General features: G+C 55.5%; 13 protein-coding genes across 13 annotated transcripts; 6 read left to right on the top strand and 7 right to left on the bottom strand.

Moving 5' to 3' along the window:
• Window positions 1–465: 465 nt before the first annotated feature.
• MGL_0578 (uncharacterized protein) lies at window positions 466–1,272 on the top strand (the record flags this gene model as incomplete). Its single annotated transcript, XM_001732751.1, has 1 exon — window positions 466–1,272. The coding sequence occupies one exon, from the start codon at window positions 466–468 to the stop codon at window positions 1,270–1,272; it is 807 nt and encodes a 268-aa protein (XP_001732803.1).
• Window positions 1,273–1,388: 116 nt separating this feature from the next.
• Window positions 1,389–2,114, bottom strand: MGL_0577 (uncharacterized protein; the record flags this gene model as incomplete). Its single annotated transcript, XM_001732750.1, has 1 exon — window positions 1,389–2,114. One exon carries the CDS (start codon window positions 2,112–2,114, stop codon window positions 1,389–1,391), a length of 726 nt encoding a protein of 241 aa, XP_001732802.1.
• Window positions 2,115–3,109: 995 nt separating this feature from the next.
• MGL_0576 (uncharacterized protein) lies at window positions 3,110–3,847 on the top strand (the record flags this gene model as incomplete). The annotated part of the gene is made up of 1 exon (XM_001732749.1): window positions 3,110–3,847. One exon carries the CDS (start codon window positions 3,110–3,112, stop codon window positions 3,845–3,847), a length of 738 nt encoding a protein of 245 aa, XP_001732801.1.
• Window positions 3,848–4,003: 156 nt separating this feature from the next.
• On the bottom strand, window positions 4,004–6,352 carry MGL_0575 (uncharacterized protein; the record flags this gene model as incomplete). Its single annotated transcript, XM_001732748.1, has 1 exon — window positions 4,004–6,352. The coding sequence occupies one exon, from the start codon at window positions 6,350–6,352 to the stop codon at window positions 4,004–4,006; it is 2,349 nt and encodes a 782-aa protein (XP_001732800.1).
• A 640-nt stretch (window positions 6,353–6,992) lies between these two features.
• MGL_0574 (uncharacterized protein) lies at window positions 6,993–7,895 on the top strand (the record flags this gene model as incomplete). Its single annotated transcript, XM_001732747.1, has 1 exon — window positions 6,993–7,895. One exon carries the CDS (start codon window positions 6,993–6,995, stop codon window positions 7,893–7,895), a length of 903 nt encoding a protein of 300 aa, XP_001732799.1.
• A 139-nt stretch (window positions 7,896–8,034) lies between these two features.
• On the bottom strand, window positions 8,035–8,805 carry MGL_0573 (uncharacterized protein; the record flags this gene model as incomplete). Its single annotated transcript, XM_001732746.1, has 1 exon — window positions 8,035–8,805. The coding sequence occupies one exon, from the start codon at window positions 8,803–8,805 to the stop codon at window positions 8,035–8,037; it is 771 nt and encodes a 256-aa protein (XP_001732798.1).
• A 345-nt stretch (window positions 8,806–9,150) lies between these two features.
• On the top strand, window positions 9,151–12,750 carry MGL_0572 (uncharacterized protein; the record flags this gene model as incomplete). Its single annotated transcript, XM_001732745.1, has 1 exon — window positions 9,151–12,750. One exon carries the CDS (start codon window positions 9,151–9,153, stop codon window positions 12,748–12,750), a length of 3,600 nt encoding a protein of 1,199 aa, XP_001732797.1.
• Window positions 12,751–13,052: 302 nt separating this feature from the next.
• Window positions 13,053–14,486, bottom strand: MGL_0571 (uncharacterized protein; the record flags this gene model as incomplete). The annotated part of the gene is made up of 1 exon (XM_001732744.1): window positions 13,053–14,486. One exon carries the CDS (start codon window positions 14,484–14,486, stop codon window positions 13,053–13,055), a length of 1,434 nt encoding a protein of 477 aa, XP_001732796.1.
• Window positions 14,487–15,961: 1,475 nt separating this feature from the next.
• MGL_0570 (uncharacterized protein) lies at window positions 15,962–16,480 on the top strand (the record flags this gene model as incomplete). Its single annotated transcript, XM_001732743.1, has 1 exon — window positions 15,962–16,480. One exon carries the CDS (start codon window positions 15,962–15,964, stop codon window positions 16,478–16,480), a length of 519 nt encoding a protein of 172 aa, XP_001732795.1.
• Window positions 16,481–16,928: 448 nt separating this feature from the next.
• MGL_0569 (uncharacterized protein) lies at window positions 16,929–18,846 on the bottom strand (the record flags this gene model as incomplete). The annotated part of the gene is made up of 2 exons (XM_001732742.1): window positions 16,929–18,466; window positions 18,528–18,846. The coding sequence occupies 2 exons, from the start codon at window positions 18,844–18,846 to the stop codon at window positions 16,929–16,931; spliced, it is 1,857 nt and encodes a 618-aa protein (XP_001732794.1).
• Window positions 18,847–19,287: 441 nt separating this feature from the next.
• MGL_0568 (uncharacterized protein) lies at window positions 19,288–20,760 on the top strand (the record flags this gene model as incomplete). The annotated part of the gene is made up of 1 exon (XM_001732741.1): window positions 19,288–20,760. One exon carries the CDS (start codon window positions 19,288–19,290, stop codon window positions 20,758–20,760), a length of 1,473 nt encoding a protein of 490 aa, XP_001732793.1.
• A 495-nt stretch (window positions 20,761–21,255) lies between these two features.
• Window positions 21,256–21,888, bottom strand: MGL_0567 (uncharacterized protein; the record flags this gene model as incomplete). Its single annotated transcript, XM_001732740.1, has 1 exon — window positions 21,256–21,888. One exon carries the CDS (start codon window positions 21,886–21,888, stop codon window positions 21,256–21,258), a length of 633 nt encoding a protein of 210 aa, XP_001732792.1.
• A 440-nt stretch (window positions 21,889–22,328) lies between these two features.
• On the bottom strand, window positions 22,329–23,510 carry MGL_0566 (uncharacterized protein; the record flags this gene model as incomplete). Its single annotated transcript, XM_001732739.1, has 1 exon — window positions 22,329–23,510. The coding sequence occupies one exon, from the start codon at window positions 23,508–23,510 to the stop codon at window positions 22,329–22,331; it is 1,182 nt and encodes a 393-aa protein (XP_001732791.1).
• Between the last annotated feature and the right edge of the window lie 271 nt (window positions 23,511–23,781).

Below are 23,781 nucleotides of genomic sequence, written 5' to 3'. Positions count from 1 at the left end.
CGGCGGAGCCTGTGAACCCTTTGTCGCTCTTTAACAATGAGACTAGCTCTCCCTTGCGCCAATATTCACATCCAGAATCACAACCTCGCTGGTGATTTTGACGCATACTTGCCGTATTTACGGACGTTCTCCTATCTGATGCGTGTATATGTGCGCGTCGGTCAGGCGTCCAGAATTGATCAAGTCGATCACTTTGATGTACCATGTGTATAGGGTTTGCAATGGCTTTTGAACATGTGACACTATGAAACACCATACGCTGAATGGCATGTTAATAGGAGGTTACTTGGCCGCCATGCCAGACGCCTATGCTTGGGATACAACGTGCCTCTCAAGTAGGACTTTTGATTATCATCAAGTGACCTAAGGCAACGCATGCTGAACGAGTAAGTCGAGCACTTTCATGGTAACCCACGTGATGATAATATTTGGCCGCTTTTTTTTTTGCTTTCCAACAAACTCTGCATGTCGGCGGCTAGCTCACAGCAACGCGACAGACCACCCGTCGCACTCGCGTTTCCGTCCGAAGTCACTAACGATGATTTGACACAGCTATGGGTGCTTCCCCATCCACGTTCCGGCGCACCGGCGTATTATGCCATCTCGAATGACGGACATGGCACGCTGTTCGAGCTCATTGTCACACGCCCCACAGCGCCAGCATCCCAAAGCTGGTTCTTGCGTGAAGCGACATCATTTGAAGGCCAAGTTGTCGCTGATGGAGCGATGCATATTCTTAGCCGCATAGATCCGGCCTTTGTGCTACTGGGTATACTTGGGCTAGAGCATGATGGAAAGCGGTTCTGGCCCCTGGACGATTGGGCAGAAGCTGCAACAGATGCCCATGTTACTCGCCGACTAGCTTTACACACAGACCCATCCTCAACATCATGCTCATCACAGTCACCGACAGCACTTACAAACGCATGGCCAGACATCACAGCATTCGTTCTACACCCGATGATGCACAAGCATCTTTTGAGAATATGCTCAACGCAGCCCCAGACACACACATGCGATGGTCTTGTTTACAGACTTGATTGGTCTCGTGTTATCGCCATACTCGACGAAAAAGTTGAGCGCCTTTGTGTAGGCGCCCATGATATCCTTACCGCGCAAAGCGCTCGATCAACAGGATGTTCTGACGAAGCGTTTGATACCCCAGAGACTGACGGAATACGCCGCATTGCTCGGGAATGGATCGGGGCTTACTTGGCACATCATATTAGAGAACGCTGGGCGTCCGGAGAGTCGACTTCCTCTCGAACGTAGCTGATACGAGTGAATTCATGATAGAATGGGGGAAGGGAAAGGGATTGGCCTAAGGTGGTGCATAATTATCTACAAAGACCTAGCATTAGCGACAATACATCTTAAGACCATGCACATCAACCGGACATGGTCGTTGGTGTAGACAATGGTGTGGCTGGCTTGTCTTGTCGGTGACCGTATGCGGCGCCAGACACAACCCAAGCCCATTCTTCTTGCGCGTGAGACAATTTTGAGACCGGAGACGATGACAAACCTGACGGTTGCTCTTGGCCACTGCTTGCTTCAGGATCGCTCGCCTTACTGCGGGGAGAGCGATGTTCATCGCATTGCCAAACCCACTCGTCGCGCTCGAGGTCCGTGAATGGAGCCATGCCGTACCTCGACCCAGAATTGTCAGGTGGTACCGGTGCCGACGATGCGAGCGCGTGTACGACATGTTGGGGCGGCAGTGGTTCATGCGATTGGGATGCAGATGGAACTTCACTCAAGCGCCGGCGCTCGGCATCGATGAAAGCCGAATAAGGAACGTCTTTAAGGTCTAATGTCAGACTTGGAGGTCGATTCTGCGAGTTTTTCATACTCGCGCGACGCTCCTGCAGTTGCTGATCTTCAAATTGAAGCGACACAGGCGTCGACGGCTTGCTATATTCGCCACACATGGACCAAGCTGACACACTAGGACTTGGCGATTTCGCTCGTGGGATAGGCAAGATGAGACTTGTGGTGCTGTTGTTCGGCGAGAGAAATGTGGAAGTCCTGCTTTTGAGCCAGACTTCCTCATGTGCGTCGTTTTCTGCAGATCCTGATTCGAGGCGTTTGCGAGCCTCGTACAGACGTTGCATAATACTGGCCTCATGTTCGTTATCGGGGATAGACTCATATGTGTTGTCTTCATATTTGGAAAAAGGTCTCAAGCATGCTGATTCAAGCGGTGTGTGAAAATCTCTTGCGTGCCGTACAAAACTTTGACCATTCATGTGGTCAGGCAAGCAAGAAAGCATATATATGAAAGCCAATACGTGTGCGAGTGAACGTCGATGCAAAAATGAGAGAGAAACGTTGACAGGCGCAACGGGTACACTATCGGTGGATGCGTCCAAGACGACAGCGGCGTACTAGGCAACGTGATGGAGAGCCAGGACGGAAAAGGAGGAACGACCCTCGTACTATTCTTGAGAGCGGATGGGTGCAGGTCCTTGAAGCGATTTGAATCGAAAGACAAGCGAAGTAGGGTTGTGAGTGAGCTTGATTATTTTGACTTTGGGAACAAGTGGTAACCACTCGCTCCAGCTCCTGGGTGCTAAGACCTGATGGAAAAACGAGCTAGTTTGATCGCTGGCAAATCTAGAGAGGGCTTTGATTGTCTCGAGGACCCAACTAGGTTCCTGATGCATAATTATTCTTTCACACTTTTCTCTATATGATTCATTATCACACTTTGTGCCAACGCGCAGCCTCCTTGCGGCCCAAACGCCCAACAAATGCTTGGACAGCCACCTCCACCCACAGTTCCTACCCGTGAACAGCGATAAGTCACAGGACGCTGACAATAAGCTGATGTGTATCTTATCCACCCAGCCCGATTACCAAGTTGCCATCGGGGCACTGGAAACGAAAGGTGCCGATCCACGTGACAATTATCGGCCGATGGTCAGCATCACGAACGGACAAGCACTCAGACGGTCTAGCCAATGAGACCACCGCTATTTCGTGCAGTCAGGAGCTTCGAGGCGGACGTCCGCTGGCTCTAATTTTGTTTGTCAGCGACGAACACTCCCGTCAATTGCACATTGCCTTTTCATCGCGAGTAGCATTGACGACCAATACCGCTACGAGTATGACGTCGCTATTCCTAAGCCGTGCTGCGACACGCATGCTCGCCAAGCCCAGCGTGGGTTGCGTGCGTACGATTTCTTCGACAAACGTGTGGCAACGGGCGCATCCTTCCGGCCCTGATGGCCAGACAGGACCATTGCAAGTGTCGCCCGTGCATGACACACTGAATGTGGCGCAGGATCACCCGCAGCCATCACGCAGCAGGCATTCTGTGCGTCCACCAAAGCAGGAGCCAGACTTCTCCGAGGGGCTCAGCTCGCTTGAAAAGGCTGGACGCCTTTTCCTCTTCACTGAGATGGCGCGTGGCTTGTGGATGACCTTGGAAAACTTCTTCCGTCCTCCATACACGATCCAGTACCCATTTGAAAAAGGGCCGGTCAGCCCGCGTTTCCGTGGCGAGCATGCGCTTCGTCGGTACCCAACAGGGGAAGAGCGTTGCATTGCTTGCAAGCTGTGTGAAGCCATTTGCCCAGCGCTCGCTATTACGATCGAGAGCGAGCCTCGTATGGATGGTTCGCGCCGTACGACGCGTTATGATATTGATATGACCAAGTGCATTTACTGTGGTATGTGCCAGGAGGCATGTCCAGTCGACGCTATTGTCGAGACACAAACGCTTGAGTTTGCGACAGAAACGCGTGAGGAGCTCTTCTATAACAAGGAAAAGCTTCTCGCCAATGGCGACCGGGCGGAGGCTGAGATTGCCTCCAATATTTATGCTGACCATCTGATGCGCTAAAATGGCACGCGCTTCGATCTCCTCAAGACAACACTCAGCAGACCTGCGCTGGAAGATGTCTTTCTGATGAACCATTTTTCCTGGCGCCATTGATCCCTACCCATCTATTTTTTCTGGTTGTCTTCACTCCCTTCCTTCGATATCCTGCTCGCCTCCTTAGCCTTCCCATACGTAGCCATCCAGCTCGTCGTCTTGGTCAATGGCATGGTATGCCATGTTCGTGGCTATGTCGGCCATATCTTGGGAATCTTCGATACCTGCCATGTCATCAATGTCGTCGTCCTCAGCAATCATGGCTCCGACGTCACCACTCATAGCGCCAGCTCCAGAACCTGTCGCGAAACCAGGGCCTCCCATAAGGCCGTGCCAAGCGAGTTTCGGCATATCTCCCATCGCATTCACTTCTCGCACGCATCGCGGATCAAGATCCACGGCTGTCGCGAGGTGGTGCGTAATCTCTGCGTGAAATGCTTTCGGCAATCGTGTTCCGTGCTGGGTCGCGCCGAGGCCGCTGCTACGCTCTGCATCACTGTCCCCACCAGGAGAGCCTGGAGGAGTGGTATCTTCGCCGGGAGCAAAGCGTCCCCCACCCATTCGCATGTACGAGCGAGCGAGCATCAAGTGAACACGAGGCTCTGATGGTGCTAATGCACAGACGCGCAGGAGCTCAGCATGGGCTGCCTGGCGCTGCCGTGCACGTTCACGTTTATCGAGCAATGGCGTGCCATCGGTATCGTCACACGCACGCGCAAGGCGAAGAAGGAGTTGTGCTTTCTTGAGCCGTGTCATGGCGGCTTTGGGCTGCATGGCAATGGCTCGTTGGTACACGGCCAATGCACCGTTCCAGTTGCCAGACTGCTCAAGCGCCCATCCAAGTAGGTCGAGCAGCACGGCATTACTCCGGTTGATTAGAAATGCTTGTGCATATGCTTCGCTCGCACGGACGGCATGGCCCTGCCGAAGGTACACCTGACCGAGGCCGGCGAGCGCATTCCAATGGCGTCGGTCGCATCGACGTGCACAGCGGAACAAGCGCACAGCACGCGCTGGCTGCTCGAGTTCAAGAGCCTCGTAGCCTGCCAGGGTGTATGCATATGCACACTCAGGCGCGACGAGCGTGGCTTGCCGAAAACACTGATAGGCAGCATCATGTTGGTGTTGGAGCGACCATGTATTGCCCGCAGCAATGTGGGCAACAGCGGCACGTGGGTCCATCGCAAGCAGATCTTGGGCCAGTGCCGACAGGGCGACTTCTCGGTGCAGCTGAAACAGGACCAACGAGTAGATGTCCATGTGCATCAGCAAGTACGGCTCGAGAGCACGTGCACGACGGAACTGGGTCTCTGCGTCTGTGTACTCTGTCATGTCATGCAAAGCACGCCCTAGCAAGCAGTAGACACAAGCTATGCGGAATGCACGGCGGCGCGGCGGCGCCTGTGTGTTGTCGCACAACAAGGCCACCGCCTTCGCTCCCTCGTATCGACGGACCAAGCGATAGGCTTCGGCCAAGTCACGCGTTAACTCAAGCACCATGCCGGTTGGCGAAGTGGTTTGGTCGGGAGCGAGCGGTGCTGACGATGCAGCACGAGTGCTCGTCCCTCGGGCTACAGATGTACTGCTCAGGCCCGTCAGGCCCGTCTTGCTTGGTACGCGCTTGCGGGCGTCTTCCTGTGGCAGCGGCCGAGTGACATGAGTCCGCGACGAAGAAAGTGTGCGTGGCGGCACAGACGTAGATACAGGGGGTCCATGTGTTTCATGCAAAGGCGCGCTTGTTGGCTGATGGGCATGTGCACTTGCTCCTCGAGCCATGCCCGAACGCAACGCAGCCGCCCGTGGCGTGACTCGACGCACAGGGCGCGTACTTGGCTCTGGCGCACGCGCCCGTTTCGTTTGCTGCAGCTTGGAAGCAGGAGCGGAGGCAGCAGCTGTTGTCGGTGCTGTTGTTCCACTGCTGGTGGCAGCTGAGACGCGTGGCTTCACTAACCATGCATCGGCAGCAGGACGCGCTGTTGCCATATCACAAAGGGAGGTCCATGCACCCCAATTCAACGGGTCTAGTTCGTGAGCCCTGCCGAAGTAGTTGGCCGCCTCCGTGTACTTGGCCTGCTTCATAGACATATGGCCCAATTGTGTATAGAGCTGGCTCGTGTACACGTCACGGGAGGGGAACGAGCATGCAGGTGGCATGTCTGCCTGCTTGCGTTTCGTGCCATGTTGGATCGTATACTCGAGCGCATCGTGCGCATCCTTGTACTGCCCAAGAGCCGTACATGCTGATGCATATACGCGCGCAGATCCTATGTCTTGGAACGTGGCGCGGGATCCTCGCTGTAGGAGGTGCATTACAGACAATGCGGATGCTCGCGAAGGCGGACGCGCTTGGTAACCATGAGGCACGCGAACATGACCAAATGACGACGGAGCAAAAGGAAAAACTAGCGCGGTTCCACCCATAAGGTGGCAAAGAGCAACTAGACGCCGCGCATCAACGTGGTCTGGATCCATGGCCAGGGCCAGCGATGCATACAATGTAGCCGATGCAACGTCAGGTACCAGGATAAAGCTGCGGACGAAGGGCCCTGGAAATCGTCCGCCACGTGAAGGTAAGACTCAGCAAGTGAAACAAGCATTGGAACACAATGTCGATCCACGTCATCGGCACTTGTTGAATTCGCGGCGCCGTTTGGCTGCTGCTGCCGATGCTGTGGCTGTTGTCGAATTGGACGTCGTCTTGAAGCCGAGGCACTCATGCCGTTGTAGTTTGTGGAACTGTGCCGACGGACCGTACGGGCATGCAATTTTTCACAGTGTAGGCGATATAAATTCGCGTTCGTTGCGGCGCGATTGTGTCAGAAAAGTGTTCTACCTTTTCAACACAACGCGCGTCAAAATACACACACACACACACACACACACACACGTTCGCTTGCTCTCGTTTCACGTCCACAGTGTAGGAAGAGGGCAGGGATGCATCACGTGAAAGATTGCAACGCGCGTCCACTCCACACTCTTGAAACGGTGGGCGCTTACGTCGATCATTCACATCCGTTGTGGCGTTGCCTAGGCGAGAGAGAAAGAGAAAGAGTGAGAGAGAGCGTGTGTGTGAAGCGGTCGGGTCACTCGCTTGTTATTGTGTGCAGGCACTATGAGTGCAGCTGATTCTTCTATTGAGAGGCGCATGCGTCGTGTGCGCCACATCGTTGTCGTTTTATCAGGAAAAGGCGGCGTGGGCAAGTCATCTGTGGCAGCACAACTGGCTCTTTCACTGTCATATGCGGCAAAATCTGATACTCCTGATCCAGGTGCTCAGAAACGCTTGCGCGTAGGACTCTTGGACATCGATTTGACAGGCCCATCAATACCTCGCATGCTTGGCGTCGATGGCCAAGCAGTGCATCAAAGCTCCGATGGTTGGGTGCCTGTGTACACAGACGAGACACAGTGCCTGGGCGTAATGAGTGTGGGCTTCTTGCTGCGGTCAAAGAACGATTCCGTGGTCTGGCGCGGTCCAAAGAAGCAAGGCATGATCAACCAGTTTCTGCGCGATGTGCGATGGGGTGATCTCGATTACTTGATTATTGATACGCCACCAGGCACGTCAGACGAGCACATCTCTCTGATGGAGGCGATCCACCCATATGCACCCAAGGCCGTGCTTGTGACGACGCCACAAGCCGTAGCACTTTCTGACAACCTGCGCTCACTTGATTTCACGCGCAAGGTCGGCCTACCTGTGGTGGGCCTGATTGAGAATATGAGTGGCTACGTCTGTCCGCATTGTGCTGAATGCACGAATGTATGGGGCAAAGGTGGTGGTGAATCACTTGCTGATAAGCAGGGGATTCCTTTCTTGGGCCGTGTACCTATCGATCCGGCGCTTGTGCGTCTGCTGGATGATGCTCGCGAGGAGGCGGAGCATGCGGCGACAGACGACCAGCATGCACTGACGTATGCAACGGTGCGCCGGTACCGAGCGAGTTCCACCTACCCAATCTTTCAGCACATCACCCAGGCTGTTCGACATCATACCCAGGACACATCTATGTAGAAGACATTGTGTAGCTAGTGCAGGTGCAGCGGTGCTGCCGACGTGACTCGGGCAAATGAGATGCGCATGGCGGCAACAAGGAAGGTGGCGGACGGCCATAGTGCGAGCACTGACACGATACGAGTTATCTCTACGGCCATTATGCACTAGCGCCATTATTAAAGATCGCACTGATTGACTGCCACACGGTGTTCGGCGACTGCGTGGCATCGATGGGCGACCAGATGCCATGCTTCTTGTAGTAGTCCGTCACGGCCGTCGTCTGCTTGTGGTACGTGGCGAGACGCTTACGAAGTGCTTCTTCATTGTCGTCGGAGCGCTGAACAAGCGGCTCGCCCGTGATGTCGTCCTTCATGGGCTGCTTCGGCGGGCTAAAGATCTTGTGGTAGCTGCGGCCGCTACCTGGGTGGATGAGACGTCCCGTGATGCGGCTGATGAGGAGCTCGTCGGGGATCTGCAGTTCAATCACATGGTCAAGCTTCTGCTTCCGGTCCGAGAGCATCTGGTCAAGCTTCTCAGCTTGGGGCGTCGTTCGCGGGAATCCATCGAGAATAAAGCCTTTCTTGCACGAACGGTTCGTCTCGAGCTGGTCCTTGATCATGCCGACCATGATTTCGTCACTGACCAGTGCGCCCTGGTCCATGATCTTCTTGGCTTGCTTTCCAAGATCAGTGCCCATGGCAACCTGCTGGCGCAAGAGATCTCCTGTCGCAAGGTGGCACACCATGTTCTGGAAGCGCTCCAGGATCTTTGGGGCCTGTGTGCCTTTGCCAGCACCTGGCGGGCCCACCAGCACCATGCGCACGCCCTGGTTCGCTGGTGCCTTGCCCTCAAGCACGGCAATCTTTTCGTTCAGCTCGTTGACGAGCGACTTTAGGTATGAAAGCTCTGTGTTGGCTGGGTTCGACATGGTGGTAGAAGATGAGCGTGTGCGGAAGGCAAATTCTCTGGCCAAAACTCCTGCCTCCATTTGGTCGCCATGCCCCTCCTCCCCCCAAGTCTTTCCAGCACCCACACCCACGGCTGCTTTACGACTCCTTGCGCGCGTGCACACGTCTACGCTGGACTCCACTGTTTAGTCAGCACTAGAGATTTGTCCAGCGATCGGACGACTTGATGTGCGTTGTGTGCGTGGAGAGACGGCAGGCGTGTGAGGGCATCAGATGTCGCACATTGATCATTTGGCACGTCGGTGGGCGGAGGGGTAGGACCTGACCTGTCTATTCTTCTGGACTATTGAGTGGCATGTTCATGCATGCCATGCTCGACGCCGCCGTCCAGCTTTCCTTGCAGCGATGAGAGTGTCTTGCTGGAGGCACTAGAACAAGTTGAACGCCAAGATGCCTTTGATGTGTACGAGGATCCGTGGCCTGCGTCTTCGCCACAACAAGCGTCATTGCAGGACCAGCCGTTGGCACAGGAGGAGCGGACAGCGTGCGAAACATGTCCAGCTCTGGAACCAGCACATTCATCAAGGCCGACATCCCTGTTGACGTCGCGACTGCCACACGCGTCGCCGCCCACGAACGCGGGTCGACGCTTGGCTGGTGGTGATACCACGTACCTTGAGACGGATGCGTACCGAGCCATTCCGTTTGGTGATTTTGGCACATACATGAAAAATAAGCGACTCAAATTACAGGTGCAGGAAGCAAGTTTGCTTGAGGACGAGCCTGCTGGCTTGGAATCCGACGCGCTACGAGGATGCTCGATCTATATCACTGGCCGAACGGATCCGCCCTATAAAGAGCTGCGTCGGATGATTGTGCTCCATGGCGGTCAAGTGCTCACGTATCTGGATCATAAGCGTGCATGTACTCACATCGTAGCCAGCACCCTTCCTCCGAAGAAAGTGGCAGAGTTTCGGGCGTACAAGGTGGTGTCGCCAGCATGGGTCCTTGAAAGCTGTCGCATGCGCCAGCGAGCGAACTGGACGCAGTTTAGGCTAGGAGGTACGCACACAACACCTTGGACGACAGTGTTCGATGCCAAGCGTGCCAACGAGCCTTCGTCCACGGCCAACGACGCGTGTGATACAGTGCCGGCGGACGCTATGACACCACATACCGTGGCCACCGCGACGTCGAAGAACGCAGCAGGACTGAGCCGTCCGGATGAGCCTGCAAGTTGTTGCTCCCTATTTCCCACGACTACGAATCAACGGGCGGCTGAGCTGCTCCGATCCGAGGCATGGCGTGCGAAGAACACAGCCGCTAGTCGCGACTTTCTTGCGGGCTTTTATGCGAACAGCCGCCTACATCATTTAAGCACGTGGAAAAACAGCTTGCAGGACCTTGTGGCGAGTGCTGTGAGCGAGTCGGGCACACCACCACGTGGACGAAGCACCGATCTACCGCGCACCATCGTGCACATTGACTTTGACAGCTTTTTCGTGAGTGTAAGTCTGCGAGCGAAGCCTGCATGGCGCGACAAGCCAGTGGCCGTGTGCCACGCGACGCTGACAGGGACAGACGGGTCGTCCAGCACGTCGGATGTGGCGTCATGCAATTACGTAGCCCGTCGGTACGGCGTCAAAAATGGGATGAGCCTGCGTCAAGCGCGGCACCTGTGCCCGTCTATTCTACCTGTGCCATATGCGTTTGATGCATACTATCAAGTGTCGCTGCAGTTTTACGCTGTGCTTTTGCACGTCGCAGACGTGCTGCAGGTCGTGAGTGTGGATGAAGCGCTGCTCGATGCAACGGACCTGCTTCGTGCGCTGTGTGAGGCGCAAGCATCGGAGCGATTCGCATGGCCAACGAGCGATGCGATCCTCTCTCGACTCGAGGCGCAGTTCCGCCTGCATCTAGCGCGACATGCCGGTGTGCAGCCGGCACACGCCCTGGGCGAAGCACTACGCGACGTGATTCGACTCGAGACACAGTGTGAAGCGAGTGTGGGTATCGGAGCGAATATCCTGCAAGCGCGCCTGGCTACGAGGCAAGCGAAGCCGTGTGGCGTGTATGTACTGGACCGTGTGGAAGAACACATGCAGATGTTGGATGTGCGAGATATATGGGGCGTCGGTTTTAGTCTGCGAGAGCGGCTGCTAGCGTGGCTCGGAACAACATGCATTGGGGATATCTGCCAGCGCACGGATGAAGCCCACATGATCCAGCAGTTTGGGCCGAAGCATGGACGTGCGCTCTGGCAAAAGTTCCATGGGCATGACACACACGTGCTCCAAGCCACACGGGAGCGTCAGAGTGTTGGTGCGCATGTGAACTGGGGCGTCCGACTGCACGACGACACAGAAGTCCGTCGGTTTCTTCAGGACGTGTGTGCGGAAGTGATGCGGCGTGCGTCGCACATGCACGTATCGGCGGCGACACACGTCCAGCTCCAGGTCATGCAGCGGGCCGACGAGGCAGGTGAATCGCCCAAGTTCTTGGGGCATGGCTTGTGCCGCACGTTTCATCGGTCGATCCGGCGGCGCGTGTACGATCGCTCGTCGCTGTATGCGGCAGCGTGGCCCCTTTTGCAGAAGCTCCAGATCCCCGCTGTCGATGTGCGCGGGATTGCGCTTAGTGTTTCAGGCTTGGAGCGCGGATCGACGCGTTCATCGTGGCCTTGGGAGAGCAGGGAGAAGCATCGACCGGCCTCAGAAGCCGGCTTGTCGGAGTCCAAGAGCACGAGCGATTTCGAGTCTCGCCAGCATCAGCCGTCGCCGGCGCATGAGGACCAAGCCTTGCTGACCACGGACGCAACATCTACCGCCGAGCGCCACGTCGACGTGCAGCGCAGTGCTGAACCACGCAGTACGCCATGTACTGCCCATGGAGCGTGTGCGTCGCCCAAGACGCCAGTGGCTCTTCCTGCCCCGTCGCCGTCTCAGTTTCAGGTGCCCTCTTCCTCCCAGCTGGATTCCAGTGTCATGGCTGATCTGCCGACGCAGATGCGCGAGTACATTGAGCGTGTGCTCGAGCAGCGAAGGCCTCCGGCGTCGCCAATCCCAGATGCGACGCCACAACAGGCGTCATCCAGCACACCTACGACGCCATCGAAGCGCCGTCGCTCGCTGACCAAGCAGTCGTCCAGCACGCCCGTGACGCCGACAAAGCATCGCTCGCCAACAAAGCACTCATCCAGCACGCCAGCCACGCCGTCTAGGCAGTCGCGACTGCCCATGTACTTTTCTCCTCGGCGCGAAAAGCAGCGCGAGGTGGACCTGGCCTCACTCGGCATTGACCAGGACGTCTTTGATGCGCTGCCGCCCGAGATCCAATCCGATGTGCTTGCTGAACGCACCGCGTACCAAGCCCTGCGTCCACGACACCAGGCGCCTGTGCAAGGCCGGCAAACCGTCGCTGCGCACAGGCGACAGGCTGCCGAGTGCGCTCTGATGCACGAGGCGCGGATCCGAGTAGATGCCGGCGCCTCTGAACACACAGATCCATACGTTCACGCAGCCTTGCGACTGGGTCTGCACCTTGACGCCGACAAGGAGGACGTCGTGGGAGAACGCGTCGGCCCCTATGAACTCGCACCTTTGCATCCCCGTGCCTCGCTTGTCGAATGCCCCCCATCTGCCGTGGCGAGTGTGCATGGCTTTCATGTGCATCAATCCCTCGATAGAATGCGTGCGCAAATCACGCAATGGTACGAGACTTGTGCGCATGACGCGCCACGTCGTGGTGATCTCCAGCGTCTGTGCGCTGTGCTGAAGCGCTGTGTGGATGCATATGCGCTCGACAAGGTGCGCGGCGTGTTGTTGTGGTGGCGAGCACTCCTTCGTGTGCGACGTGCCGGGGACGCTTGGCTCGCCGCATGCCGGGACACGGTCGATGCATTGCAGGCGTACGTCACGCACGTACACGGAGGGCCCATGGACTTGAGTGACGATCTCTGTCTGTAGTGTGCATTGCATGTAGCAGATGAGCGATGCGAACGGACGTAAACGAGCGTCACGTAGGCGGCATGGCATCGACCGATTGCCTGCATCGTGAGCGTAGGTGCGTGTATGTGTGAGGGTGTCTGAGTGTGCGTATAGCGCATGTGATGGCATCGCACAGCGTCGAGCATGGACGCCCGATTCTCGTGGGAACCGTCTACACCCTGTCTCGCGCTTTCGTACCGTCTTCCCAACCCCCCCTGCTCTCCTTTCCTGTTCCCGGCGATCTCTTTTGCATGTTCTCGTCATCGAACACTACCAATGGCCTATGTACGCAGCAGCGACGCAAACGAAGCCTCTTGCTGAACAAGATCAAGTGCCTGGTCAACCTCCAGACGCTTGCGAGCAGCTTGGAGCCAGTCCGATACGAGGATCTTGGCCCAGCCACGCAGCTGGTTGAGCTCCCGCGTCGCTGCATCGAGATCGCGTCGCTCCAAGAACCATTCAGCACGTGCAATAATACTGCTCACATCGTTGCCGGGCACATTCCCCTTGCGCGTGAACAAGAGAGGGCTCATCACCATGCTCGCGACATACGACAGCACACCCGCTCCTTGCTCCGGCAGGAGCGCGACCTGCGTAAGTCGCGGCGCAACACGCACAGTGAACCACTCGTGCAGAGTCGGCACACTCTCGATGCCATCCGACGCGGTGCCTGTCGCATCGACGGCCTTGAGCGCCTCAGCAATAAGGTCATTGTTCTTGGCCTTGGGCGTCGCAGAAAGCGTTGCCAATTCGTTCACAAACGTACGGCGAACATACGGCGAGTCCTCCGCCGCGTGCGCATCGATCGTCGAGCGCAACGCACGCAGTGCAGCATGCAGTGAATTGAGGCTGAAGCTGTCGTCAAGCGTGTCCGCATTCTCAAAGAGCATGCCCTCAATCCCTTGCAGCTCCTGCGCCAGCTCATCAAGACGAGCGAGGCGGCCAGCCCGCTCTTGCTCGACCTTGGCCTTGATTTCGTTCGACCACTTGCGCTGCAGCTCAATGCCGCGCGCAATGACTTCTTCCTTTAGACGCTGGTCGATAATAGCACTCTGTGTCTCGAGCTCCTTCGCCAGGTGTGTCTTGAACTGTCTCGCCTGCTCATCCTGCAAGGCGCTCACGCGCTTCGCCCAGTCCTGGTCCCGCTGGCCCAGCTCACTCGACGCCTTGTCTGCTGCCTTCTTCAGCTCGGCTTCAAAGGCTCGCGCCTGGTTCTCCAGCTGGGCATCTAGCTTCTCGGCATCCTTGGCCTTGATCTGGTCCAGGCGCTTGCACAGACTCTGGAAGTCCGCCTCAGCCGTCTCCAGCACACCACGCGCGAGCGTACTCGCGTGCGGCGATTCCTTCAAGAATGCAGCCAGCTCGTCGATCGTGCCTGCCAGCTGCGCAATCACAGGTTCCGAGCTGCCCAGCTTCTTTAGCGACGACGTCAGCTGTGGCAGGCGCGGCGCCTCAGGGTCTGGCCGCAGACGACCACCATTGTCGCCGGACGCAACGAGCTTGCGCTCGGCGTACGGCGCGCCGTATACACCGGCCGACGGCGCGTCGTGGTCGCGATGGCCGTTGCCCGACTCAACAGACGCAGGCGCCACCTTTGTGACAGCATCAGAAGCAGCGTCCGAAGCGCCCGACACAGCGTCGGACACCTCTTCGCGCGCCTTGTCACCCGCGTGCGTGAAGCGCTCCGCCCAAGTGGTCCACTTGCTCGCGAGCATCACTGAGCGAGCGGCCTGCCATGGCTTGCGCCTGCTCGTACAGATGCGCCGATTCCCTTTCTGCTTTGTCACGCAGCTCTCCCAGCTGCTCCTGCAGCTTGTCCTGTAGTTCAGCCGTGCGCTTTTCCACCTCTTCACGTGTGTGCTGGACGTGTTCGTTCTGGCGCACGTAGTTGCTCATGCGATGGAATCCATCCCGCACATGGTTCGCTGCCTGTGCAACACGTGCTTCAACGTCCATGTGCCTGAGATCCTCGGGGATATCGCGCAGCTCGTGCTTGTCAAAGTAGGTGACAAGCTCATTGCCGCCAAACACGCGCTCAGTGAAAAAGTCCCGGTACGTTTCATTTTGTTTCGCTGCAAACACAGAGCCACCGTAAAATACGGCGGCGCCTACTGTCGCATATGTCAGGACGCGCGACACGAGGCCACGGCGTCGCGGCGGGACTGGAGGTGTAGCGCCACTTGTGTATGTCTTTGCGAATCGGTCAGTTGACGCTGTCGAGAAAAAACCCGTACATACTCTCGCATGCGGCGGCACCATGCGTGCCACCATGCGCCTCGATAGGCATGCGGCGGAGGCCGACGTCATCGCTACAAAGTGTGGACAACAACTAGCGGTGTAAGCGATCCGACGGCGTGGATCCGAGATGAGCAAGAGAGTCTGGTCTGCCCACTCAGAAACGTCGCCTGCCTTGGCCACCAGTAGCAGCCAGTGACGGGGCACCGCTCGCTGTTCGAGCGCCCAAACCCGGGCTAGCCCGGCCTCTTGATTACGTCACCAAGTCTTTGCGGCCGCGAGCAGACTTGGTGCGCAAGTTTTTTTTTCTGGCCCACGCGAAGGGGACACCATACTTACTTCCCCTTACCCTGACCTTTGGGTCTTGTGCGGACACATTCGTACATCTCTCTACCTCTCCCTCTCCCTCTCCCTCTCCCTCTCCACCGTCTGTCTCATAGAAAGAACTTTCGTAGTCCACGCCTCCGCTGGCTGTGCGCGCAGTGGAGACAGATGCACTTGATTTGCGCGTGGCGAACGCGCTTGGCCCCCAATCCAAATTGCGAGGGCGGGCTTAGAAATATGGGTTTCTCACAATTGGTTGAGAAACGCGGAGCCCTGGCCTAGGTAGCGTGGGGTAATTGTATTTGAGGCCTAGAATTCCAACGAAGCCGGTCTAAGGCCTCCATCGTCGATAGGCGGGGAGTGATTTGGGGGAAAACCATCGTTCCACAGAAGAGAACACATTGATCATGTTTGATCCGATAGAAGATGTCATCGATGCGTTCGCACGAGGCGAGTTTGTGATTGTGTTGGACGATGAACATCGTGAGAATGAAGGGGACTTATTGATTGCCGCGAGTCTGGTGACGACAGAGAAGATGGCGTTTCTGATTCAGCACTCAAGGTAAGTGTGGGCTCGTTGAGGGGCGCAAAGAGAAGAGCGTTGGCAATAATGTGGTGATGTAGACCTTATATGCTAACACCGCCTCACAGTGGCTTCGTATGCATTTCGCTGACGCCTGAACGTCTCAATACACTTCGACTCCCGATGATGGTCCCAGAGAACCAAGAAAAGCACAAGACGGCGTACACGATTACGGTGGATTATCGCCACGATACAACGACAGGCATATCTGCACATGATCGTGCATTGACATCGCGGATGCTCGCTGATCCATCTCTTGGTGCGACGGCCGGCGACTTTTCTCGCCCTGGTCACATGAATCCTTTGCGGTACACGCCAGGAGGCGTTCAGGTACGTCAAGGCCACACAGAAGCGGCCGTCGATCTATGCAAGGCAGCTGGGCTTCCGCCAGCCGGTCTTTTGTGTGAACTTGTCGATCCGAATGATCAGATGGGCAACATTGCAGCGCGTGATGCAAGCTTGGCCTTTGCGCGGGCGCATGGTCTCAAAGTGGCAACCATTGAAGCATTGCGTGCATGGCAGCAGCAGCAGCAGCAGCAGCAGCAACCATCTCGACCATATCAGTAAAAGTTCGAGCCCATAGCATGAACCAGCAAAGCAACAGAAACTACACGCTACGTTTGTCCATGAAAGAGGATACGTGTGCCGCTATTCCATGCAACCAACCCGATCTTCGTTCGCGCAACAGAAGGCGGACCCATGCCGGGTTATGGCCACAATGTATACGGTACGACTAGCACCAAACTTGGTTTCATAACACCCACTTTTGCATGATCCTATGTACGCTGTGCCTGCCTAGAAGTATGAAAGCATCAATCGCCCGCAGACAGGAACAGATTATGAGGGAAGGAAAAAGAGACAAGAAAAAAAAGAAGCAACAGGATAAGGGATCCGAGATGGAGAGTGTACATGAGTGAAAAGCTCGAGGGCTTTCCTAGTGGAGTAAGGAGAGAGAACAGCACTCACGTACGCTTGCCAGCCCAGCCACCAGTAGTTGATACACACTCCTTCACATCTAGTCCGCCAGACTGCGGAAGCTTTCCGTCATGTCCGACGCTAGCTGCTCAAACTTCTTCAGCATCGTCTCCTCGCCCTCCTTCGGGTCTTCGAATTTCTGCTGCGTAAGGCGGTACAGAATGTCCGACGTGTGCTCACGAATACGGGCCCATGTGATCTCGGGGTTGTTGTTGATGGCTGCCTGTGCCTTCTCATGGTACTGCACCATGTTCTTTAGCATCGCAGACGTCTTGTAGAAGGGACAATAGCAGTCGTATTCGGAAATACCATTCTGCTGAAGGTAGTCATCTTTGATAATGCGAGCGACCTCCAGTGTAACCTTGTCATTCTCACCAAGTGAGCTCTTACCAACAAGTTGCACAATTTCGGCAAGGTCCGAGTCTTTCTGTAGGAGCTCACGGGCCGACATACGCAAGGACGAGAAGCCCGGTGCATTCTTCTCATAATACGGCTCCAGCATTTGGGAGTACTTCGAGTACGAGACATCCCAGTTGACGGATGGGAAGTGTTTACGCTGCGCGAGTTTCTTATCAAGACCCCAGAAAGCACCGACAATACCCAGCGTCGCTGTCGTGACAGGGTCGGAAAAGTCACCTCCTGGTGGCGACACAGCACCCACAATACTCACCGAGCCCACACGCTCTGGTGAACCGAGCGCCACGACTTTGCCAGCTCGTTCATAGAAGCTTGCGAGACGGCCACCCAGGTACGCCGGGTAGCCAGAGTCAGCTGGCATCTCAGCCAAACGACCACTGATCTCACGTAGTGCCTCGGCCCATCGAGACGTCGAGTCGGCCATCATGGCCACGTTCGTGCCCTGGTCACGGAAGTATTCCGACAGCGTGATGCCAGTGTAAATCGACGCCTCACGCGCAGCGACAGGCATGTTCGATGTATTGGCAACGAGCGTCGTTCGGCGCATAATCGGTTGCTCCTTGCCATCCCGCATGAGCGTAAGTTCTGGGAACTCCTCCAGCACTTCGGCCATTTCATTGCCTCGCTCGCCACAGCCGACATACATAATAATATCCGAGTTGGAGAACTTCGACAGGGCCTGAGAAATCACTGTCTTACCACATCCAAATGCGCCTGGAATAGCCGTGGTGCCTCCCTGGATACAGGGGAATAGCGAGTCCAATATACGTTGGCCGGTCAGCAGAGGTGTGTCAGCGACGAGCTTCTCTGTGACAGGGCGCGGCGCACGCACTGGCCATGAGTGCATCATCTTGTGCTCCTGTTTCTCGCCCTGGAATTCGGTTTCAAGGACAATATCGTCGACTGTGTATGTGCCCTTTTCGGCAATATACGTGATGGTGCCGCGAGCACGCGGCGGGAGCATGAGTCGATGCTCCGTCACAAGTGAGTTTTCATGCACAGAACCAAACACATCACCACCGCTAACGTGGTCACCCTTCTTGAACTTGCCAGGTGTGAATTCCCATTGCTTCGTTCGGTCAAGCGCAGGTGCATCAATGCCGCGCGGAATATAGATGCTCTGGCTCTTTTCTCGGATGCCCTGCAGAGGCCGCTGAATACCTGTACAGACGCGCATTAGTACCCGATGCTCATTCAACACGAGAATGCCCTGAATGCATACCATCGTAAATGTTCTCCATCAGACCGGGGCCCAGCTCAACGCTCAGGGGTTTGCCGGACCGCAGCACAGGATCGCCAACACAGACACCACTTGTTTCTTCATACACCTGGATGGTCGCTTTGTCGTTCTCGATACGAATGATTTCACCCACCAGCTCTTCATGTCCAACACGCACAAGCTCGTACATGCTGGATCCAATCATGTTCTCGGCAATCACGACAGGACCCGATACACCAAACACACTGCCATACTGGCTCTCGCGGTCCTCATCGCGGATCTTGCGCATATCGCGCTTTGCATTGCTCATTGCTCCCGCCATCTCCAACGTCGAATAAGGCTCGTCGTAAACGTGGGTGAAGAGAGTGTGTAGGTGAAAGAGAGAGCGACCTGCTCGTTCGTTGGCTCCTGGTCTCCAAGCACTCGCTCGCTGTAGGCGAACCCGTGGGCGGCCCGGTTTCATCGCCTCTGTGCGCGTGCAATGCCTCTGCTGACTCAGCACACCAGAGGCTGGAAAGAGGGCGGAGGCGCTGAGTCCAAGAGGAGGGTGGAGGGAGGGAGTACTTGCCTTCTTAGAAGGGCAGCGTGCTGGTCCGTGGCTGGTGCAAGCATGTGTTGCATGCATAAATCCCAACCATGTTCTGCCGGTCGTTGTTAGGCCAGGTGTCGTCACATCGATCTTTACGTGACCCACAAGCAGAAAAAGGACGCGCGGCCCTCAACTGACTCTCACCACGACAACGACGCCACACCGCGTGCAGGGATGGCGCCGAAAAAAGACTGGGAAAAGTACAGCAAGCCCGATGCAGATGCCGACAAGGACAAGGACCAGATTGTCCCACTCGACGAAGATGATATCCAGCTCCTGCGCACATATGCACAGGGTCCGTATGCCAATGCACTGAAGCGGATCGATCAAGAGATCAAGGAAGCAGAAAAACGCGTGAATGAAAAGATGGGCATCAAGGAAAGCGACACAGGTCTGGCGCCGCCTGATTTATGGGATATCGCTGCTGACAAGCAGCGTATGAGTGAAGAGCAACCACTGCAAGTGGCGAGATGCACCAAAATCATTCCAGCCGACGCGAATGACCCCGAGAGTAATGACGCAGAGGGCGATGGCCAAGGCGGTCAAGGGTCATCGGGTGCGTCAGGTGGCCGAGACACAGAAGGTGGTACGCCGAGTGTGCTGGACAATATGCTGGGCGCTTTGCACGGCCTAAGCAGCTCGCTGAATCCAGCCTCAAGCGAAAACAAAGATAAGTATGTGATCAATGTGAAGCAAATTGCCAAGTTTGTCGTCGCCCTGGGCGACCGTGTCTCACCTACGGACGTCGAAGAAGGCATGCGTGTTGGTGTGGACCGGAACAAGTACCAGATCCAGATTCCCTTGCCGCCGAAGATTGATCCATCTGTGACGATGATGCAAGTTGAGGACAAGCCAGATGTCACGTACAGTGATATCGGTGGTGTAAAGGACCAGATTGAAAAGCTTCGTGAAGTCGTTGAGACGCCACTGCTTGAGCCAGAGCGGTTCGTGAAGCTGGGCATTGATCCACCAAAAGGCGTCCTACTCTTTGGTCCGCCAGGCACAGGTAAAACGCTTTGTGCACGTGCTGTTGCCAACCGGACAGACGCGACATTTATCCGTGTCATTGGTTCGGAACTCGTGCAGAAGTACGTCGGTGAAGGTGCACGGATGGTACGTGAGTTGTTTGAGTTGGCACGAACGAAGAAAGCGTGCATCATCTTTTTCGATGAGGTCGACGCGATTGGTGGTGTCCGTTTCGATGATGGCGCCGGTGGTGACAATGAAGTGCAGCGTACCATGTTGGAGCTGATCAACCAGCTGGATGGCTTCGATTCTCGTGGTAACATTAAAGTGTTGATGGCAACCAACAGGCCTGACACGCTAGATCCAGCCCTTTTGCGTCCTGGCCGTCTCGACCGCCGTGTCGAATTCGGTTTGCCTGACAATGATGGCCGTGCCCATATTTTGCGCATCCACGCACGTTCCATGTCAGTGGAGCGAAATATCCGCTACGATCTCATTGCTCGTCTGTGTCCTAACACGACAGGTGCCGAGCTTCGTAGTGTTGCGACAGAAGCGGGCATGTTTGCCATCCGTGCGCATCGCAAGGTGGCTACAGAAAAGGACTTTTTGCAGGCCGTTGACAAAGTTGTGCGCCAAGGCAGCAAGTTCTCCAGCACTTCGCTTTACGCGCAGTACAACTAGGTAATCATACCCATGTCCCTTTCTCTCTCTCTCTCTCTCTCTCTCTCTCTCTCTCTCTTCCTCTCTCCCTGTACACTCTTGCTGTGTTCGCACATTCGTAGTACTCTCTATACATACTTTTGTCTTTTCTTTTTCAAGCGTGCTCATCTTCTGTCTCGCCAGGGCATTCTTCGTTTAAAGCGCCTGCTGACTCGTACTGTTGCATACAATATACACAATAGTGATATACCTCTCGCAAGTACTGGTGTGTGAGAGTAAGACGTGCATGGGTCTAGAATCGTAAATATTCATATATCGCGAGTTGATTGTACGTACAGGTAGACAGCAGAAGCTCTGGGCGTCTGTGCACCTCGTCGGATGCTCGAGTGATTCCAGCAAAAGATTCTTAGCGTCTTGTGCTGCAACATCATGCGGACTAGTTGTCTCATTGGCTCTCTTGCTTCCCTCCTCAAGAATCGCTGGATCAAGCCAATATGGATTATACTGTTGGTAAGTCTACACCGTCCACGTACGTACATCCCATCCGTTCGCTTCATCCAAAGCCCGGCACGTGCTTCGTGCCTTGTTCAGAATACCTTCTAGATGCTTTTGATTAGCTCGATCTGATTGAAGCTGACGAAATGCATCGACACTCAATGGCACAGGTGAAGCAGCTTCTTTTGCTTGAGCAATTTGTTTCGAGATCTCTGCATGCCCAATGCCCTGCCTTCGAGGTACATGAGACTTGCTGCTGCTCAACCAGCGTTCATCTGGCATCAGTGGATTACGTGTTGCAACTGCATCATCCTTGTATGATATATCGAACCCCATGGCTTTCATCATCTCCAATGCCGCATGTGTGCCTGCGCCAATGGCCGGTCCATCTGGTTGTGGTTTGATGGCATTTTCCAGCACGTTCGTGGCAAGCCCGCGTTGTCGAGCCTCGACTTCGCCGAGATGGGGCATGCGTGCTTTTTCTCGTTGACGCGCCTCTGCATCATACATAGCCTGTCTCCTCCGCTCTGCTTCGTCGATGCGACGTTTCGTCTGTCGTTGCGAGTACGTCAGCTCGAGTGGTCGCTCGTTCGCAGCGAGCTTTTCGAGCATGGTGTCAGACATGTAATCAATATCTTGTTCATCAGCTGTCATTTCTGTGAGAGTTTGTTTGCAGTCTCGATCTTGACCATTGTTGTCACTCTGATTCTCGTCCCTCTTCTCGTTGTTGTCCGACGTTGAGTCGTTTTTCCTCAAGGACGCTTGAAACGCCTGGGCCAAGGTACGTTTCTTCATGTGTGTGGAGAGAGTATACTATCGAGTGCGTGGAGAAAATGGCCTATTTCAATCACGGATCATGCACTGATGAAACCCTTCCGCCGCTTAGCAGCGGTTGGAATGGAGGACCTACGTGAAACGCCACGAGACACCATAGTAACCAGCACGTTCACGTCAACCACTGAAGTCATTCTTACAAAAACTACATCAAGATCCATGTTTCTTCTATGCTCACCATGTCGAGTACCCAACTATCTTGACAGCTACATGCGCTGGATCACAACAGCAGATGAGCCACCACCGCCCTGAAACGTTAGCTATGCTTCACCATCTTTGTGTAAACGTACATTGCAAATGCCTGCAACACCAATGTCTCCTGGACGAAGGGCATGTACGAGCGTGACGACAATTCGTGCGCCAGAGCTGCCGATCGGGTGCCCTAATGAGACGCCACCACCCAGCGTATTGACTTTTGCAAGATCAAGACCGAGGATCTTGGCATTCGCAAGTGCAGCGACAGAGAATGCCTCATTGATTTCCCATAGCGCAACCTGATCAGCCGAGACGCCTGCCTTGGCAAGGGCCTGTGGAATGGCAATCGACGGCGCCGTCGAGAAGTCCACTGGAGCACACGCAGCATCGGCGCTTGCCAGCACCTGCGCGATTGGCGTCAGCTGATGTTTCTGCACGGCGTGTGCACTAGCGATAATCAAAGCACTAGCACCGTCGCTGAGAGAACTCGCATTGGCCGCTGTGATGGTGCCGCATTGCGCATCAAAAGCCGGCCGTAAAGTGCTGATTTTATCCTTGAGGAGCTTGCGGTACTCTTCGTCTTCCTGCACAATCGACTCACCCCGTTTTCCCTTGATGGTAATGGGCACGATCTCTTGCTGGAAAGCGCCACGTTCCCATGCTGCTGCAGCCCGCTCATACGACTGAATCGCATACGCATCTTGTTCCTGTCGCGTACATCCGTACTTTTGGGCTGTCTGCTCGGCACAGAGGCCCATAGGCTTGTGATGCAGCGCATCTGTGAGACCATCGCGCAAGATGGCATCCTGGGCAGGCACATCTCCATACAAGAGACCACCGCGCTTTATGTAAAACGGTGCATTGCTCATACTCTCCATTCCTCCTACAAGTACGACGTCACGTTCTCCAAGACGAATGCTTTGGGCACCCAATGCGAGGGCTTTCATGCCAGATGCGCAGATCTTGTTGACAGTGGTAGCTTCCGTCGAGTCCGGACAGCCTGCATGCAAAACTACCTGCCGAGCAGGACCTTGTCCAAGATTTCCCTGGAGCACACAGCCCAAGTATGCCTCGTCGATGTCTGCTGGCTTGATGTGCGCACGGTCGATGGCTGCTTTCGTTGCGGCCGTGCCTAGATCAATGGCGGTCTGCGATTTCAATGTGCCTTGAAAACATCCCACTGGCGTTCGAACGGCTGATGCGATAAATACAGGCGCATGTCCACCGTTAGGAGCGCTGCTGGACATGGTATAGAAGAAAGGAATCAGGTCTAAATGGTGCCATTCGTGCCCAAATTGGGCACGACAGAAAGCATATGTGGAGGCATGCGTATTAGATGGGCGGTCGGCAGTTTGGCTTGCTGGTGCAAGCGCGCTCGCCTTTCGTCAGCGACACCGCTACGGACATGAGTCCATTCTCACGTGACATGCACTTGCTCCTGGTGCTGGCTGGCTGGCCCCAATTCGCCTACCCCACATGGCATGCACACGCTTGCTTTCAGACGGGCCCCAAGTCATA

The sequence above is a fragment of the Malassezia globosa genome (assembly GCF_000181695.2).
Source record: "Malassezia globosa CBS 7966 chromosome Unknown mgl_sf_1.1, whole genome shotgun sequence".
NCBI classification, from domain to species: domain Eukaryota; kingdom Fungi; phylum Basidiomycota; class Malasseziomycetes; order Malasseziales; family Malasseziaceae; genus Malassezia; species Malassezia globosa.
Note: the sequence above shows the minus strand (reverse complement) of the source record. Positions and strands in the feature narration are given on the sequence as shown.